At 39.3% G+C, this 20,202-nt stretch overlaps 2 protein-coding genes across 2 annotated transcripts; both read left to right on the top strand.

The window, feature by feature from the left end:
• Positions 1-1,146: 1,146 nt before the first annotated feature.
• On the top strand, positions 1,147-6,004 carry c4h11orf58 (chromosome 4 C11orf58 homolog). The gene is made up of 5 exons (XM_037766031.1): positions 1,147-1,304; positions 3,346-3,429; positions 3,884-3,944; positions 4,169-4,278; positions 5,417-6,004. Exons 1-5 carry the CDS (start codon positions 1,248-1,250, stop codon positions 5,639-5,641), a joined length of 537 nt encoding a protein of 178 aa, XP_037621959.1. The 5' UTR covers positions 1,147-1,247; the 3' UTR covers positions 5,642-6,004.
• Positions 6,005-8,195: 2,191 nt separating this feature from the next.
• Positions 8,196-14,692, top strand: LOC119486140 (NLR family CARD domain-containing protein 3-like). The gene is made up of 9 exons (XM_037766030.1): positions 8,196-8,739; positions 8,885-8,992; positions 9,468-9,522; positions 9,698-9,923; positions 10,163-11,978; positions 12,923-13,090; positions 13,328-13,495; positions 13,594-13,640; positions 13,834-14,692. The coding sequence occupies exons 1-9, from the start codon at positions 8,636-8,638 to the stop codon at positions 14,370-14,372; spliced, it is 3,231 nt and encodes a 1,076-aa protein (XP_037621958.1). The 5' UTR covers positions 8,196-8,635; the 3' UTR covers positions 14,373-14,692.
• Positions 14,693-20,202: the final 5,510 nt, after the last annotated feature.

Genomic DNA, 20,202 nt, shown 5'->3' with positions numbered 1-20,202 from the left:
GGTCCTACACATATAATGAGGACTTAAGATCTTTAAACATGCACATATCTGTAACCACCTTGGAGTCTAACCACTGGCGCACTTTACACTTACTTTACACTATACATCCTATATACCACTTTATAGCTATATACCACTTTATAGAGTGCACATATGTTCATATTACATTTATTTATTGTACATACTACATTTATTTATTGATGGACTGTACACACTATGTTCACCCATTCACTCCGTATCTTTTATATCTCTATTATTGTTTTTATCATTTTTGTATACCTTGACCTCTCCTGTGTTTCACTCTGTTTGCTGATGTTGCTGCTTTGACACCTGAATTTCCCTCCGGGGATTAATAAAGGTTCATCTTATCTTATCTTATCTTATCTTATCTTAACCCTCCTGTTACCTTCAAATTTACTAACATCTTTTATTCTTGTGGTCAATTTGACCCCAGCAATTTAAACCTCCAGAAAATGATAATAATTAAAATTGTTACCCAAGTTTATGTGTCAGGTACTTTATGTTTGTTTGTTGACTACCTAAATAGCCCTTTAAATGAAATCAATATCTTCACGGGAACCATATTTTTGCCGCCCCCAAAGTGTGGGGAAATATCAAAGTTCTCGCGAGAATGATGTTTCCCCTCCCCCATGTCCTGTGAACTATCAGTGGTTCTCGCACTACTACAGTTATGGTTATGTTAGGTTAGGGCCCTAAAGCTTTTTGAAGATTATAAAGTTGCATGTTATAGTGACCTCAATATCATCCAAAACAAATGTGTGTAAAATTTTGATATTTCTTATATGTTTTATACAGCTAAAACAGCCTGGGGTCAAATTGACCACAAAGAACACCGATGCGTACAGCATGTGTACAGGACATTGAAAACATATCATCATTTTAATTTTATGTTTACCCAGTTGTCCCCATTAAATTAGGAAAAGTCATTAAATATGAAGCAAAAAAAATGATGTCAATCATTTATTTAGAGACGTTAAACATTTAATGGGGTCAAATTGACCCCAAAGATAATAGGAGGGTTAATTAGATGAACATTTACCTGTTTGAAGGGTGCTGTAACACAACCCGCCGGCTGGTGGCAGCAGAGAGTTCACGTAACAGACTTCAAAAATAAAAACGAAGAAGAAGAACCGGAAGTGGCGTCACAGCTGGGGATTGTTGACAAACCCTGCTGCTCTCAGGTGGACATGACATTTCATTGACATTTTATACTAAAGCTTTCCTTCATGATGAGTTATCCAGACGACAGGCATGGGACGAAACGATCAGCGTCTTCAAGTGACGTGAGTAGAATAGTAAACAGTCTGTAACCTGCAGAGGAAAGCTGTGGGACAGCTGGATGTGTTAGCATGTTAGCCTGTCTGCTAACGGTATTCCTCTAGTTGGAGCTTTATCCTGAAAGCTGAACACGTTTCTGTGTTTGCAGCTCCAAAACACAAAGTTTACTCTCCTTTTTAGGTTGATTTAAAACGCTATTGCACAAAACATATCACACGTGGTGCTATGTTGTATGAAATGGGATCAACAGAGTAGATTTATATGTGTGTTTATAATGTTTTGTTTTGAAATAGAGGCTCTTTTCACTGGAGGTGTTTCACCCAGCAAGGACTCAACTTGATCTGCCTTTTAAAGGGCCACTAACGTTATATTCTCAATTGTAAATAACTTGTTTTAAAACTAAAGTAATAGTACTGTGTAAAAACAAAACGAAAAAAAACAATATGTTTCAAAAACCTGCATTGTGTCCCTTCCTAAAATATCACATCTAAAACAAGTCCCTATCCTGTTAAGTTAGGGTATTTCTGTCAGAGAAAAGATAGTGTTTGTTTTGGCTTTTTTTTTTCTTCAGGTAAAATATAACTGAATATTTTGTGCACAACCAGTGAATGGATTGAGGTTTTGCTGTTGTAAAGATCAAATCATCCTGTTTTGTTGTCTGGGTCCTTTAAAGCTGAAGTAGCCGAGATATGGAGCAAATGTGATTAAAAAAGTTATTTTTTATAAAACGGTTGCTATATTGTGACAGTAGTACATGAAACAGGTAACCTGAAAAAAGGTGCTCCTAACGGCATCTGCAAGATTTCACAGACCGGAGGAAAACAAGCAGTCAGAGCTGATCTGAGGTCTGCTGTCCAGCTGCCGTCTATGAGAGCCGGCTGTCAATCACTCGTGAACTCCGACCAAACGGTCAAACTAGGCAGCACTGATCAAATATGAATCAATATTATGTTACGTTAATGCCTATTTCTCTCCTCTAATGTGTTCAGAATCATCTTGTAGTGCACGGTTTAGCTGTGAAATGAGAAAGTTTGTGACCTGGCAGCCATGTTGAAAATCTCTTGAAGGAACACCAACTAACAGTCACATGACCGGAGCACAGCCAATAGGAACGCTCTCTCAATGAAATGACCTGTGATTGGTCAAAGTCTCCCGTCACGGGCTAGATTATCGAAAGCCTGAAAACAGAGCCATGAGGAGGAGCAGAAGTCTAGTTATCTCTCAGAACACTTGAATTACAATATGCTGAAAGGTTATTATGGAATTTTTGCCCAATGATGCCAAATATATACTGCCTACTGCAGCTTTAACCTCTCTAGAACAGAAAATCTGCCTCCCCCTTGTTTAAACAACTTTGCAGCACAGAACTTTTAGTGTGTCAGGATTATCTAATTGTAAATTGCATGCTGCAACCACATGGTGCTATTTAAAACCATATCTGTTGTTGTATTAGTTAGTGTTGTGGTTTGGGTACACATCCATTTGTGTGGCTGCATTATGTATCTGAGGCTTTGTGCACAGTTTCTTTTAAGTAAAAGCTGCTTAGGTTTTCTCTCTCAGAACACAGCAAACATAACTCCAATGAATCACGTTATGTGGTCCTATGTAGTCATATTACGCCTAATATATTTGACAGTTCCACATATGTAGGGGATCATCTTTGCGATTTCAGTTAGTTTATCAACTTTTAATGGTCTTCTTTCCTCTATCAATTTTACAACCCTGAATGTGTGACTATGTTATTCTTACTTCTACAAAAGGCTCACTTAGCCATCAACAAACTCCCAACAGAGAATTCTGAAAATAAACATCATCAAACGTACCTCCAATAGACGGCAGGAATCACTGATCCTTCTGGCTTCAGCGGTGCTTCTCATTCAACCCGACTGTGTGCGTCTTTAGAGGGTGAAGGGAAGGCGGCTAGCCCTGTTGGTTAGAAACAGCCTCTAGTGCTCTGTAAAAACAGTCATTGTGTAAATAATCTGGTGACATGAGCATCATGTGTTTTGATATTGATATAATAATAACAATGTTTTGTCTTTGCAGGATGAGGATACCCAGTGGTCATCAGCTGATCTGGGAAGCAATGAAAGGAAGCAGAAGTTTTTACGTTTGATGGGCGCCGGCAAGGTTTGTTTTTGTGTCTTGTAGATCACGATACTTTCAGTCCACTTTATTGTAGGCCTGTAAGCCGTAGTGTAAAAAGATAAAGAGAAGTTTATATTTGATATTAGGACTGCAACTAATGATTATTTCATTGATGATTAATCTGTCGATTCTTTTCGCAATTAATTGTTTGATCTATAAAATGTCGGAAATTGGTGATAAATGTCGATCAGTGTTTCCCAAAGCCCAAGATGATGTCCTCAAATGTCTTGTTTTGGCCACAATTCAAAAAATATTTAGTTTACTGTCATAGAAGAGTAAAGAAACCAGAAAATAGTCACTTTTTTATTCTTAAAAAATTACTCAAACTGCTTTATCATGTATCAAAATAGTTGCAGATTAATTTGATAGTTGACAGCTAATAGATAAGTCGTTGCAGCTCTATTTGATATAAAATGGGATTGTTTCGGTCTTCCAGAAAGAACCCACCGGACGCCTCGTCATTGGCGACCACAAGTCCACATCCCACTTCCGCAGTGGTAAGCTTCTTCATCTGGTGTTTGTAAAAGGCTGTATTTGTTCTGCTACTGTAAGACAATGTCCAAACTACTGTCCCTTTGCCACTTACCCATGCTGCCTCATCCTTATGCCCAATGCAATTAACCCGGCTTCCCCACTACACATCCGCCGCACAGATCTATCCACGCATGGATAGGCCTGTATTGGCTGGGTGTGCCTGCTGTGACTGGTGTCTCCTCTGCAGGGCAGGAAGATAGGAGGATGAACGAGCAGCTAGAGATGCAGTACCAGCAGAGCATGGATGGGAAGCTGTCAGGCCGGAACCGGAGACACTGCGGCCTGGGTTTCAATGAGGTGAGGGGGGGTCATCCAGAGCCAGAAGAGGGGACAGACAGATTTTTAAAATCAGATCTTCAATTTATCTTGCCAGACATATTGAACAAGTTTAATAGATTTACCATTGAGGGGTGCATAGACTGCTCACTGTTGGTTACTTACCTGACTTGATTTTGCTGTAGTTTTCTCGTGAAATAGTGTCATGTAATCATAATCCATCATCCCTGGTGGGGCGTTCCGACCGTCATCTACTGTAGGTAATACACTGACTATGGATCAGTACCTCATACAACCAAACTTCAAACCACCCGAACCATCCCTTTAATGTCTTAAACTGTTTGCACAGCGGAGCAGGGTGTGGCTGGCACAAAGCACACATATACTGTCATTGTTTCTTATGCAAGTAATAGTCAAACAAAGCGGCAAACTTCTGCCAACACTGAAAAAATGTCCAAGGTGTCATGACATTACTCTCTCTTTAATTTCATAGTCAAATCCATCAGGATCACTACCAACATGTAATCGGTTGTCCTTTAGCCCAAGGCTGAAATATTCACCAAAATCCAGGGACGTTTACTCTATGTTCTTAAGATATCCTACGGAAGTATAAGGGTATATATAAAATAGGGCTGTCAAAGTTAATATGATAATAACGTGTCCCTTGACCTCTGACCTCAAGATATGTGAATGAAAATGGGTTCTATGGGTACCCACGAGCCTCCCCTTTACAGACATGCCCACTTTATGATAATCACATGCAGTTTTGGGGCAAGTCATAGTCAAGTCAGCACACTGACACACTGACAGCTGTTGTTGCTTGTTGGGCTGCAGTTTGCCATGTTATGATTGGAGCATATTGTTTATGCTAAATGCAGTACCTGTGAGGGTTTCTGGACAATATCTGTCATTGTTTTGTGTTGTTAATTGATTTCCAATAATAATTATATACATATAGTACATTAGCATAAAGCAGGATATTTGTCCACTCCCATGTCAATATTAATATTAAATACTTGACAGATCTCTCTTTAAGATACATTTTGAACAGATACAAAATATGCCATTAGTTATAAATTAAATATAATTATATATATATAATAAAATGAATATTTTAAGAATAATTGACATCCCTAATAAATTGTTCTCTTACTCACAGCCTGACCCGGAGCCAGAGTCGTTGCCCTCCACACCAGTGGACAGTGAGACAAAAGCAACAGATCCGGAGGAGTCCACCAGTGAAGAGGAACCCACAGACGCCCAGGACGAAGACAGCGATCCCAACCCAAAGGACCAGACCTCAGACCAGCCGGAGCCAAGCTCAGATCGTCAGGATAAAGAACGGAAACACGGCAGCAAAGCGGCATTCGTGAAGTCAGCGTAGGGCTGAGGGGCTGTGCGGGGAGGAATTAGTTTTTGTAATCTCAAATTTGTACATTTTGACGTTTTTTGTTTAATTTCAGTCCTTTTTACTGTGTAGAAACGGGTCCTCTGCACAAGCACTCGACATTGGCCGACATCCTGGAGTGCATGTGGTCAAAGAATTAAGTGTGCAGCTCTTGGTTCATCAAATTGAGATGGCAATTAGTCTCATTTTTATTTAGTTTGAACATTTTAAAAGTCACTGCATTTGCCATGAATTATTATACATGATGATGGGATTGCTTGCCGTTCAGCATGATTGGTATACGCATTGTAAATTTTGTGAATTTTTTTTGAAAACCAATAAAAGAAAGTGTCAGTTTAACATTTGCTGTTCTTAACACTACAGTTGCCCTCAGACAAAGGAGGTGTTTTTTTATACATAAGACTGTTTTTGCATTCTGCATTATGAATCCTTGTGCATACAGAAAAGAAAATTCGCTTTGTGCAGGAAAGCTCTCTGACCAAGGAAGCAAATGCAGAGGATTTGGCCAAAAGATATTCAAACTTTTACAGTTACAGAAACAAGATTCTCTGGTCTGATGAAACCAACATTCAGCCAAGACAGCAGCGCAGGAGTAGTTTGTAGGGTTTTTTAACGACTTAGCCATCTGCAGAATCTGGGCTTTAACCCAATCAAACATCTCTGCAAAGGCCTGAAATATCTTTCCACCGACGGTCCCCAAACCAACCAGACCCAGAACAAGCCTAAGAGGATCTACTGCAGAAAATCCCCAAATCCATGTTTGCAAAACTTTGAGAGCCGAGGCTGTAATCTCTGACAAAGGTGCTTCAACCAAGTAGGCTACTGAGTCAAGGGGCTGAATACTTAATGCAATACATATACTCAGCAATACTTAGGTGATATTTATTTATTTTCTTTAGTAAATTTGCAAAAAAAACGTCTAAAATATTGTTTTGGCTTTATTATGGGATAAATTTGCATAAAACTGCTAAAATCCTGTTTTGGCTTTATCATTATGGGGTAGCCTACTGAGTGTAGACTGAAGCAGAATTTTTTTTTTTAAATGATTTCAACATATAACAACATGAAAAATGAAGATGCCTGAATGCACTGTAAATATTGTAAATATTGCATTTAGTAAAAACATCTTGTTTATTGAAACCGGTGCTAGATACATTCAGATAGTGTAGCTATTCTGAATAAGTGTGTATATTATATATTATAATTTGCCTCATGGTATTTTTTTTATTTTCTTTTAACATTTTCATCTAAAAAAATAACTTTCTGCGAGAGTTGCAAACCAATTTGTGCATAATATATTCTGATGAAGCCTACATTTTTAAAGCCGAAGAATTGTCTTATGAACCCAGCTGAATGCTGCAGCTGATCAAACAGCTGACTGGCTCTCAGTTTTGACAGCAAACACCACGTGTAGTAGAAAGTCACAACTTCCTGTGTAATTGTAATATTTAACACCAGATTGTATTAGTCTCATGTTGTGCAGTAAAGGTTAACAAACGCATCTTGTGTGGTTGATAGTAACAATAATTATAATAATGAATATTATCTATATATAACACTTCAAAAACGAGTGTTCATTGTGTGCTTTACAAAGGCAGACATAAAAAATAGTAAAGGATAGTCACTTTTTTCTGTGACTTCCTGTCATTTCCCCGAAGGCTGCTGGAAACTGTCTTACTGGACCGCAGCTTTCTGTCACCGCCCCCCATGCTGCTGCTGCTGCTGCTGCTGCACGCGAGGCGCTCGTCATCTCTAACGAGCCTACAGTATCACTTCAATTCCTGGAAAGCAGCGCACCGCCTTGGCACCGCAGGTAAAGCTCCTTTTCCTGTTTTTGTATAAAAGAAATATTACATTTTAATGTTACTTAATTAATCTGGATGGAAATTAGTTTTGAACTAGTTTACTGTGTAGATCAACTTACTAACCTGTGTGGTTATAATAATTAATAGAGAGGCGAAATGTTTTTTATTTGCTGCTTGTTGTCTGAAGTTGCCTAAAACATAGTGCATTTTCTTTTGAATAGGCTAAACCGGCGAGCAGATTAGATTATACTACCTCCATGTGAACGAAATTATAATGTCGTTCACATGGAGGTAGTTTAATCTACAATATATTGTCTACATATTATGTACATTAATTTAATGTATTTATTTATTTATTTGTACATACATAAAACTGCACAAAACAACATTAATGAGAAAACAAAATGAAACTAAACTGAAACTATCAGGCGTCTCCAATGATGACGATGGCTCTGCTGAGATCTAACTAAAATATCATGATGTCATGGGTGGATTTAGTTTCTCAGGGTGTGAATTTACTCAATAACACAGTCAGATGAGTGAGTCTGTTTGGTTAACCCTCCTTTTTCCAGTCAAACCGGATTTGGCTTTGCAAAGTTGAATCAAGAGTGGCAAAAATGCAGAAGAGGTTAGGAGGCTGTGTGGGCAGGGAAATAACTTATCTAACTCTGTCACCATCTTGCAGCTATACAGGCTACTTCTCTGCTGCTCGTATTGTGCAGCCAAATAAACAGAGTTGGCTGGACAAATGTTCACCTTAGTGTTTTTATTTAGTATAATTCTTGTCAACATAAATGTTCCTAATAATATAAATTGACACTTTCTTGTAGTTTTTTCTGTTCTAATAATGATTTTAATCATCAAATTCTGTAGGCATCCATCCCCCGTTTCCAGATGTAGAAAGTTGATTGTCCTGTTTTGTGAATGGGTGAGTTGAATTTTTAATATTTACATGGTCGATGCAGCTATTTGGGAACATTTTATTCTAATGTTAAGACTTCTAAGTAATACAGCTCTAATGATTGTTGGTACTATAAGTATTGTGTTACAGAGAAAACAAAAATGTTTCTACATATTGAGCAAAATCAAAATGTAAACAGAACTGAACGACTGTATAAAATATAACTTTTCTCTATAATAAACAAAATAGATATTACCTTCAAAAATGGACGCTGCCGAGGAGACCGAAACGTATCCTGATGGTTTGTCCATGAAAAGCGACGACTCCATGAATATTCGTCATGACTTCACTAAAGAAGTGGCTGACCGGTAGGCTTAGCATAGCTACCACAATACATATCTTGACAATAATTGACATCAGACTACATTGCCATGAATATTGATGCATACACCTATTTGTCTCTACATATTGTTTAATGAGAATAAAACCTACTGACTTGTCTTTCTTTATCAGCCCAGTTAATGTTGAGAAATCAAACTTACCTACCTCATCCTGTTTGTCAATGAAAAGTGATGTCTCCATGAATATTCGTCATGACTTCACTAAAGAAGACTCTGAGAGGTACATACATGATGTCTGTGTTTTGAGTCATGGTGGTGATGTGGCTCTGGTTTGAATCATATGTGTGTGTGTGTGTACACATACATGATGTAACAGCTCTGCTATGATCTAACTAAAATATCATGATCTTATAGGTGGATTTAGTTTCTCAGGATGTGAATTTACTCTTGTGTTTTGCAATCAAACCGGATGTGGCTAGTTTTCTCACGGGTGGCAAAATGCAGTAGAGTTTAGGAAACTGTGGGCAGGGCAATAACTGTAAATTAGCTCTGTCACAATCTTTGTACCATCTTGCAGCTACAGGCTCCTTCTCTGCAGCTCGTATTATTTAACTGTGTAATCTATCTATCTATCGAGAGAGAAAGATATGTGTGTGTATCTATGTGTGTGTATATATACTGTATATATAAAAACAAGCTGTCTGAACTCGACCAGACTTGATTCATCTTAATAATAACTCAATATTTATCTCAAGGGACCAACATGACTGTTCAGAATCGACAGAGATGGATGGCAATGACATATTTAAGGTAGGCTACGTCTGTGTGTAGTCTGTCCATACATCTTCATGTACATAAAGTAACCGTAGTATATATTTTTTTAAATAGGTTGTTGAGTTTAATTTGTTTTTTTGAGTTGGTCAGAGTATCTTGGATGTGAACCTACTGTATAACAGCTTGACTCATTCTACTTTCTCCATCATAGTTGGTGGAAGTACACAGCAAGAACCTTTTGCTTAGTGAGCAGAAAAGGTACAAAAGGATGCTGTTTCCTCACCTATCACAATCTGAGACTGAAAAGCAGGATGAAGACGGTTTGACTACTGCAGATAAAATGCAAGACAATAGTGCCAGTGAGGGCGTTCTGAAGATCACACTACATGTCTTAAAGGAAATGGGCCAAACAGAGCTCGCTGACAAACTGGAGAAACGTGAGTACCAAGAGGAGGAACAAGTGCAGTATTTAAAATATGGGTTGCTGTGATATATTTTTGAAAATATCTGATATCGTGCTATGTTTAACCAATTTCATGGTGAATTTGAACAATTTATGTATTTGGTGTTTTCCCCAAAATGTTGAGGAGGGAAGAATTTGAACAAAAATATATCGTTATAACTTACTGACAAATGAAATTAATGCACCAACATTTTTTTTTCTTTGTACAACCAGACATTTATGGTGAGCTTGATGTCTGCCAGCGCAAACTCCGACACAAACTGAAAAAGTTTGAATACATTTATGAGGGAGTGGCACAGCATGGGACCCAGACACTTCTCAACAAGGTGTACACTGAGCTCTACATCACAGAGGGAGTCAGTGGGACTGTCAATAACGAACACGAGGTCAGGCAGATCGAGGCTGCAATCAGGAGACGGACAACAGAAGACAAGCCAATCAAATGTGAAGACATCTTTAAGCCTCTGCCCGGACAGGACCGATTCATCAGAACCGTGCTGACTAAAGGAATCTCTGGCATTGGAAAAACGATCTCTGTGCAAAAGTTTAATCTGGAATGGGCAGAGGGAAAGGTTAACCAGGAAATCCAACTCCTGATTAATCTTCCGTTTCGGGAGCTGAACCTGATGGAGAGACGCTTAACGCTAACGCAGCTTCTTCACCATTTTCTCGCGGAGGCGAAAGAATCAGGAATTTCAAATTTTGACAAATACAAGCTCATGCTGATATTTGATGGGTTGGATGAGTGCCGCCTTCCCCTGGACTTTGACCGCAACGATCCCTGCCGCAGTGTTTCAGAACCAGCTTCAGTGGATGAACTACTGACAAATCTCATCCAGGGGAACCTGCTGCCCTCGGCGCACATCTGGATTACCTCCAGGCCTGCAGCTGCAAATCGCATTCCAGTTGCTCTCGTTGACCGCGTGACTGAGATACGAGGGTTCAACGACCCCCAGAAGGAGGAGTACTTCAGGAAAAAGATCTCTGATCAAAACATGGCCGGTAAAGTCATCAAGCACGTTAAAGCAACCAGGAGCCTCCATATCATGTGTCACATACCAGTCTTCAGCTGGATATCCGCCACCGTCCTGCAGAGGATTTTAGAAGAAACGGAAAGGAAGAGAAAAGAGGATGGGGTCACAGGAGAAATGCCTACAACTCTGACACAAATGTATGCCAACTTTCTGGTATACAACTCCTTGATCAGAACCCGAAAGTATTCAACAGAAGAAGAGGAAACGCAGCCCCAGGAGAAAGTGGATGAAGAGATGATCTTCAAGCTTGGAAAACTGGCCTTTGAGCACCTGATGAAAGGCAACATGATCTTCTACGAGAGTGAACTGAACGAGTACAACATCGACGTTACTGATGCCGCAATATATTCAGGAGTGTTCACACAGATCTCGGAGAATGACTTCGGATTTCATCTGGCGAGGGTCTACTGCTTTGTGCATCTCAGCATTCAGGAGTTTTTTGCCGCAATGTACGTTCTTCACACATTCATCTGCTTCGGTCAGAACTTGCTGGAACCACAAGAAGCCACCACTGTCCAGGAGGCTGCCAGGGAAGTAACCAACCTCCTCAAGACTGCAGTGGATAAGGCGTTGCAGAGTGAGAACGGACACCTGGATCTTTTCCTGCGTTTCCTTCTTGGCCTCTCGCAGACCAACAATCAGATGTTGTTGAAGAGAGTTCTGACCACAATGGGCAGCAGTTCACCGAGAAATGAGGAAATTGTCGAGCACATCAAGGAGAAGATCAGGCAAAATCTCTCCCCAGAAAGATGCATCAATCTCTTCCACTGCCTCAGTGAGCTGAATGATCAGTCTCTTTTGGAGGAAATCCAGAATTACCTGAACTCCGGTAGTTTGTCAGAGACCCAACTTTCACCTTCACACTGGTCTGCTCTGGCCTTTGTGTTGCTGACCTCAAAGGAAGAGATGGATGAGTTTGACTTGAGGAAATATTCAAGATCAGAGGAGGGTCTTCTGAGGCTGCAACCAGTGATCAAAGAATCCAGAGTAGTGTTGTAAGTAAAGAATGAATTTTTTTGTTTTTACTTTTTAAACCCTTACCATTATGCCCTCTTTTTTAGGGTGGGGGACAGAGGATGTTCTGGAGGAGATAGCAGGTTAACAGTAGATGTCACATAGAAGTGGTGTACATCATCTGAAAGCCCGGAACCTGAAGATTAATTTGAGATACAGCTCAGCATACAGCTCTAGTCATAAATACGAAATAAAAAATGTGTTAATAATTGAATTATTTAATTAGAATAAACTGTGAAAGTGTACAAGGGCTAAGAACATGATAACAGTGATGGTAATTTCCATGCTCTATTGTGTCTCATAAGTTGTCTCAACAATTTGTGGGTTGATACCATTTGTTACAGACATTTGGTGTTACATTTTTACCATTTTTACCAATCGAGAATTGATAAAAATGATCAATAATCCCTCCAATATACCACATTAAGACACCAAGACCTTGAGGAACACCATAGAAAAAGCCATGCTGTAATTTGGTATCAAAAACTTTTTGGGGGACATTTGGGGATTTCTGCAAGAATTTCATTTTTCAGCGATTGGTTGGCAATAATTCTGTTGTGTGAACTGCTCAGAAACCCCCTTATTGTCAATCTAGCTAGGAAAGCCATCCATCCTGTGAGTGCTCTGGGTCTCTAGTTTGTGGTTGTAAAGTTATATTTGCTTTCTCTTTCAACTTCCTGTAGTAGACTAGTGTATCATGCACGTTCCATTATTCAGACACTCGTAAAGCTTTGGCTCTTGAGGTTTTGTGCTGTAAAGTTGTCCTGCAGATTATCAAGTTAAACTTGAACCAGGGAAACCGCAATATAAAAAATAGTGTGCAGGCAGCAGATCTTGTAGGTGATTGTCTCATTCCTTATGTTTCACAATTAAACATTCAGCAAATTATGCTAATATGTTGAATTTTTTTCTTTTCATTTTGAAGGCTTAAAGAATGCAACCTCACAGAGAAATGCTGCGAAGCGCTTGGAGCCATTCTAAGCAATTCATGTCTGAAAGAGTTGGACCTGACTGATAATGACCTGCAGGACTCAGGAGTTGAACTTCTGTCTGTTGGACTGGCTAGTCCAACATGTCAGCTGGAAAAATTGAGGTTTGTGAAGATGTGCTGAAGCAGGCCATCTATAAAATCTATTGAAGAACAAAACAAACTGAACTAGGGATGCACCAATATCGGCCGGTACCCGAAGCCCAGGTATCGCTATCAATATCGGGGCTGAAAAAGTTGGATCGGTACATCCCTAAAGTGAACACATAGCCAATTTGAATCTGCTTTTGGTGAATACCATTCTGTGAATTGCAATAAATGTGTTTAACTCTTCAATTTCAGGCTGCCGTTCTGTGGAATCACAGAGATTGGCTGTGGCTTTTTGGCCGAAGCTCTGAGGGCCAACCCCACCTACCTGAAGGAACTGGATCTGAGTTACAATCATCCGGGGCAACCGGGGATGGAGCTGCTGTCCTGTTTACAGGACGACATTGAACACCTCACTGTCAGGTATAACTTAGGGTTAAATGTCGGTTTTATTTTGGTTCTGTAAACTAATTTAGCAGACTGTTTACATTTAAAATGTCATCTCTTTAATTGTTCCCCAGCTTGGACGGCAATGCAGAGTGCTACTTAAAATCAACCCTGAAGAAATGTAAGTTTTTAGTTTGTTTTTTTAAACAAACAAATCAATTTTAACACGTATAGACAAGCTGTTCATCCTTAAATATGAGTATCTGGCTTGAATATTGTGTATATGGGCAAAACTAAAAAAATATTATGATAATGTTATTTTAGGTGCTGGAAAACACAAGTTTTAATTTTATTTCCTGTTTGTGTTTCATCAGATGCTCGTGAGCTTACTATGGATCTGAATACTGCCCATTCACACTTGTCTTTTTCTGAAGACAACAAAAAAATGACGCGAATGGAAACAGCTCAGCCATATCCTGACAGCCCAGAGAGATTTACAGACTGGGGACAAGTTCTTGGTGAAGAGGGTCTGTCTGATCGTTGCTACTGGGAGCTAGAGTGGACTGGGGAATGGATGGGCATAGGAGTGGCTTATAAAGGAATCAGCAGGAAAGCAAAAGGCAACGATTGTGTCCTTGGCTACAATGATCAGTCCTGGAGTCTGCGTTACTGTCGCAGCAAATACACGGCCTGGTACAATAAGAGCGATGCAGACATATCTGTCCCCTACTTCAACTCCAAAAGGGTTGGGGTGTTCTTGGACTGGTCAGCTGGCACTCTGTCCTTCTACGCTGTATCCCCAAACGCCATGACGCATCTGCACACGTTCCACGCTGAATTCTCTGAGCCAGTGTACCCGGGTTTCAGGCTGGGGTTTGCAGATTCTTCATTAATTCTGTGCCAGCCAGAATAGCCTTAAATACCCCTAACTATTCAATGTATATGTTCATAAAACATGTGCATAGAATAAATCAAAGGCTGAAAAAAGCCTTTGTTACACTTTTAAAAGAACGGTCGCACGGATATGAGCTGACGTGGACTCGTGATGAGGAAACATTTGATACTTTTATACTAACGCCCGGGACACACGGGGAACGTCGAGAGTGCGTGGCGTCTGCGTGGCGTGGTGGCTGCATGATTCATGCGTCGGGTGTTCACACCAGCTGCATTTCAGCTGTGTGTCAGCTGCTGCTGTCAGCCCTTTCTTTCTACATAGAGTTTGCCTTTTAATGTCCATTTCATTTCATTATAAATGTAATTTATATTTATTTTAGACAGAGAAAGGTTAAGAAATGTGTGGTAATTTGTAAATAATAGTAATAATCGACAATTAAAACTACGTACTATATTCATTCATGGAGCTCTACAAGTCACTGCATGCTCTAGAACACTGTCCAGCACATATTTCAGTATAAAAGCCTTGTGTTAACAATTGAAGGAATTCTGTCCACCGAAAAAACGCATGAGGGCTTTTATTTTGAAATGAAAGTAGGAAGTGTTGATTTAAAAATAAGTCTTTACTTTTTTTCATCTCCGTAACATATTCTACAGATGGACATCGCAAATGTAGTAATCTTGCTGGTATGAGGTCAATATAAAGTCAATAGATCACCTTCACTGTCCGTGACATACTCTACAGATGTCTAGACATTGAAACTGTAGTAATATAGCCAGTATGATGTCAATGGATCACTTTCACTGTCTGTTGTTGCTGTGAAACGCACGCATCAAAAATAGGCGAGACCTCTTTTCTCTAGAAGAGACGCAGCTGAGACGCGCGTCTCACGTGGGCAGTGTGGCTGCTCTAACCTGTTAACAGGGACGCCAAAATAAAAAACAACAGGTAACGCAGCCGCCATGCACTCCTGACGTTCCTGGTGTGTTCCGGGCTTTATACTTGTGCGGGTTTCTCCTTACCGCAAATCAACATTCTCATTATTCTGTTAGTTATGTTCTAGTTTATTTAGCTTATGACAAATGTTTTGAGTGTATCTGTGAAAAATGGATGTATTACATTTTTGACCTTCAGGAAAACGCACACCAAATAGTTAACTTGTTTTAATATTTATTTTCTGTAAATGACTTTACTTTTTTCATGTTTTATTTTTTTTAATTATCAATCATATTCTAATGCATTTTAGTTGATTTGACAGGACCATGATCATTGTTATATAGAAAATAAAGTCACTGCATTTGCCATGAATTATTATACATGATGATGGGATTGCTTGCCGTTCAGCATGATTAGTATACGCATTGTAAATTTTGTGAATTTTTTTTTGAAAACCAATAAAAGAAATTGTCAGTTTAACATTTGCTGTTCTTAACACTACAGTTGCCCTCAGACAAAGGAGGTGTTTTTTATACATAAGATTGCTTTTGCATCTTGCATTATGAATCCTTGTGCATACAGAAAAGCCATGAAGCAAATGCAGATGATTTGGCGAAAAGGTATTCAAACCTATACAGTGTCTGAAGTCGGCATTGACACTGGTAATAAGGGCAAGACAATTTATATAAACAATCAGGCTTTTGTGACTTAAGACTTCAGTAATTCAGCACAGAGGGAACTGTTCTCATTGTGTCCAGCAGGGGGAACGTAAACTGCTCAGATAGTACAAATTAAACTAAATTAGAAATCATCCAAAATGCATTGAAGCCTTCTTTGGATCCCATCTCTAGTGAGGTCGTTGATTTGTTTTTTTCACATGCATGTTAGGACATTTTTAGTCAACAAGATGGTGGGATATTTTACTTGTGTATGGATATTCATATGCTGATGCAACAGTACCAGTGCAGTAAAACAGGCACAATGAGAACATCAGAGGGGATTTCAAGGCAAATACAGAACACTCAGAATGAAAGTACTCAGACCTCTTCTCTCATATTGCAGCCTTATGCTAAAATCTCCCTCATCAATCTACTCTCAATACCCCATAATGACAAAGGGAAAAACAGGATTTTAGAAATGTTTGCAAATTTGTCATAAAAAACCCTGAAACATCACATTTAGCCCCTGTGCTAGGTGGATTGGAGTCCACATGGTGAAATCAGTTGATTGAAAACCTGTCTGTGGAAGGTCTCACAGCTGAAACCAAACTGCCTGGCTGCAGAGCTCTGACAGGATTGTTGTTAAAAAAACAAGATCTGGGGGAAATAAGTGCTACATTCAGGTTCCCAAGAGCACAATGGCCTCCATAAGAAGTTTGGAAAAACAACCAGGACTCTACCTGGAGCTGGCCGACCGCCTCAGAGGAGAAGGGCCTTCATGGTAAGAGAAAGAACCTGCACAACCATCACTGCAGAGAGGCCAGACGGAAGCCTCTCCTCAGTGAAAGACACACGAGTTTGCAAAAAAAAAGGACTCCCAAACTGAGAAACAAGATTCTCTGGTCTGATGAAACCAACATTGAACTATTCTGCCTCGATTCTAAGCGTCATGTCTGGAGGAAATATACACACACAGCCAAGACAGCACAGGAGTGGGTTGTAGGGTTTTTGAGTGACCCAGCCAGAACCTGGACTTTAACCCAATCCAACATCTCTGCAGAGGCCTGAAGTGTCTTTCCACCGACGGTCCCCAAACCAACCAGACCAAGCCTAAAAGGATCTGCAGCAGAAAAACCCCAAATCCAGGTTTGCAAAACTTCAAGAGATGAGGCTGTAATCTCTGACAAAGGTGCTTCAACCAAGTAGGCTACTGAGTCAAGGGTCTGAATACTTAATGCAATACATACTCAGCAATACTTAGGTGATATGTCATTTTTTTTCTAAAGTCAATTTGCAAAAAAAACGTCTTAAATCCTGTTTTGGCTTTATCATTATGGGGTAGCCTACTGAGTGTAGACTGAAGCAGGAAACAAATAATTGAAATGATTTCAACATGAGGCTTACAACATGAGAAATGAAGAGGCCTGAATGCACTGTAAAAAATGTAAATATTGCATTTAGTGAAAACATCTTGAATTGTGAAACTGGTGCTTTATGCATTTAGATAGTGTAGCTATTCTGAATAAGTGTGTATATCATATATTATAATAATTTGCCACATGGTATTTTTTTTTTAGCATTTTCATCTCAAATCATAAATTTCTGCGAGGGTTGCAAAACAATTTGCGCATAATATAATCTGATGTAGTCTACATTTTTAAAGCTGAAGAATCGTTTTATGAACCGGCTGTATGCTGCAGCTGAGGGGACATGTCTCCACCATGATCGAGATAAGCCAGGCCTGATCAAAGAGCTGATTGGCTCTCAGTTTTGACAGCAAACACCACGTGTAGTAGAAAGTCACAACTTCCTGTGTAATTGTAATATTTAACGCCAGATTGTATTAGTCTCATGTTGTGCAGTAAAGGTTAACAAACACATCTTGTGTGGTTGATAGTAACAATAATTATATTAATGAATATTATCTATATATAACACTTATCAAAACGAGTGCTCATTATGTGCTTTACAAAGGCAGACATAAAAAATAATAAATTATAGAATCCAATGCCAGATAAACACACATTTCCACATAGATTTACAAAAATATATAAATAAATCCCCAACGTGGTCTGAAAACTACAAGTGGCCTACAGATCGGATCTAACAGGAAGTCACTTTTTTCTGTGACTTCCTGTCATTTCCCCGAAGGCTGCTGGAAACTGTCCGACTGGACCGCAGCTTTCTGTCACCGCCCCCCATGCTGCTGCTGCTGCTGCACGCGAGGCGCTCTTCATCTCTAATGAGCCTACAGTATCACTTCAATTCCTGGAAAGCAGCGCACCGCCTTGGCACCGCAGGTAAAGCTCCTTTTCCTGTTTTTGTATAAAAGAAATATAACATGTTACTGTTAATTAATTAATATGGATGGAAATTAGTTTTGAACTAGTTTACTGTGTAGATCAACTTACTAACCTGTGTGGTTATAATAATTAATAGAGAGGCGAAATGTTTTTTATTTGCTGCTTGTTGTCTGAAGTTGTCTAAAACTAGGATACAACATGCTTTAAGTGTGTTTTCTTTTGAATAGGCGAGCAGATTAGATTATATCAACTTCATGTGAACGAAAGTATTGTCTACATATGTACATTAATGAGAAAACAAAATTAAAAGAAACTGAACCTACAGGCATTTCCAACCAGGGGCTGGTCTGGGACAAAAAATGGGCTAAGGCATTTTGGGCCAGACCGGCCCCATCACCGGCCATTTGTTGCTGTATGTACCACGTTTTGTTGAAGGCTCTGTTTGAGGAAATCCCTTCAAATGTGGTTGTTTTGCATTCTTGCCAACCTTGAGACCTAAAAAATAGAGATGATTTCAAAACCAAAGCGGGGGGGTGTCTGGCCCACTCGGAAAACGCCCTGTATGTCAGACGGCCAGCTCTGCTAAGATCTAACTAAAATATCATGATCTTATAGGTAGATTTAGTTTCTCAGGATGTGTTAGGATTTACTCAAGAACACAGTCGGATGACTGTAGAGTGAGTCTGTTTGCATTTCTGTTCTACTGATGTGCAACAAGGTCCCTCTCCTCTTGTATTTTGCAGTCAAACCGGATGTGGATTGTTTACTCACCAGTGCCAAAATGCACTAGAGGTCAGGAAGCTGTGTGGGCAGGGAAATAACTGATATATAACTCTGTCACCGTCTTTGCACGACCGTGCAGCTACAGGCTCCTTCTCTGCTGCTCGTATTATTTACCTGTGCAGACAAATAAACAGAGTTGGCTGCACAAATGTTCAGTTTGACCTTAGTGTTTTTATTTAGTATAATTCTTGTCAACATAAATGTTCCTAATAATATAGATTGACACTTTCTTGTAGTTTTTTCTGTTCTAATAATGATTCTAATCTTCAAATTCTGTAGGCATCCATCCCCCGTTTCCAGATGTAGAACGTTGATTGTCCTGTTTTGTGAATGGGTGAGTTGAATTTTGAATATTTACATGGTCGATGCAGCTATTTGGGAACATTTTAAAATGTTTAGACTTCTAAGTAATACAGCTCTAATGATTTTTGGTACTATAAGTATTGTGTTAAAGAGAAAAAAAAATATATAAATATAACTTTTCTCTATAATAAACAAAATAGATATTACCTTCAAAAATGGACGCTGCCGAGGAGACCGAAACGTATCCTGATGGTTTGTCCATGAAAAGTAACTTCTCCATGGAGATTCGTGATGACTTCACTAAAGAAGTGGCTGACCGGTAGGCTTAGCATAGCTACCACAATACATATCTTGACAATAACTGACATCAGACTACATTGCCATGAATATTGATGCAGACACTTATTTGTCTCTACATATTGTTTAATGAGAATAAAACATTGTCTTTCTTCTGTCTTTCTTTATCAGCCCAGTTAATGTTAAGAAATCAAACTTGCCTACCTCATCTTGTTTGTCCATGAAAAGCGACGACTCCATGGAGATTCGTGATGACTTCACTAAAGAAGTGTCTGACCGGTAGGCTTAGCATAGCTACCACAATACATATCTTGACAATAATTGACATCAGACTACATTGCCATGAATATTGATGTAGACACCTATTTGTGTCTACATATTGTTTAATGAGAATAAAACCTACTGACTTGTTTTTCTTTATCAGCTCGGTTAATGTTGAGAAATCAAACTTGCCTACCTCATCTTGGTTGTCCATGAAAAGCGATGACTCCATGGAGATTCGTGATGACTTCACTAAAGAAGTGGCTGACCGGTAGGCTTAACATAGCTACAATACATATCTTGACA

The sequence above is a fragment of the Sebastes umbrosus genome, chromosome 4 (assembly GCF_015220745.1).
Source record: "Sebastes umbrosus isolate fSebUmb1 chromosome 4, fSebUmb1.pri, whole genome shotgun sequence".
In the NCBI taxonomy this organism is placed as follows: Eukaryota; Metazoa; Chordata; class Actinopteri; order Perciformes; family Sebastidae; genus Sebastes; species Sebastes umbrosus.
Note: the sequence above shows the minus strand (reverse complement) of the source record. Positions and strands in the feature narration are given on the sequence as shown.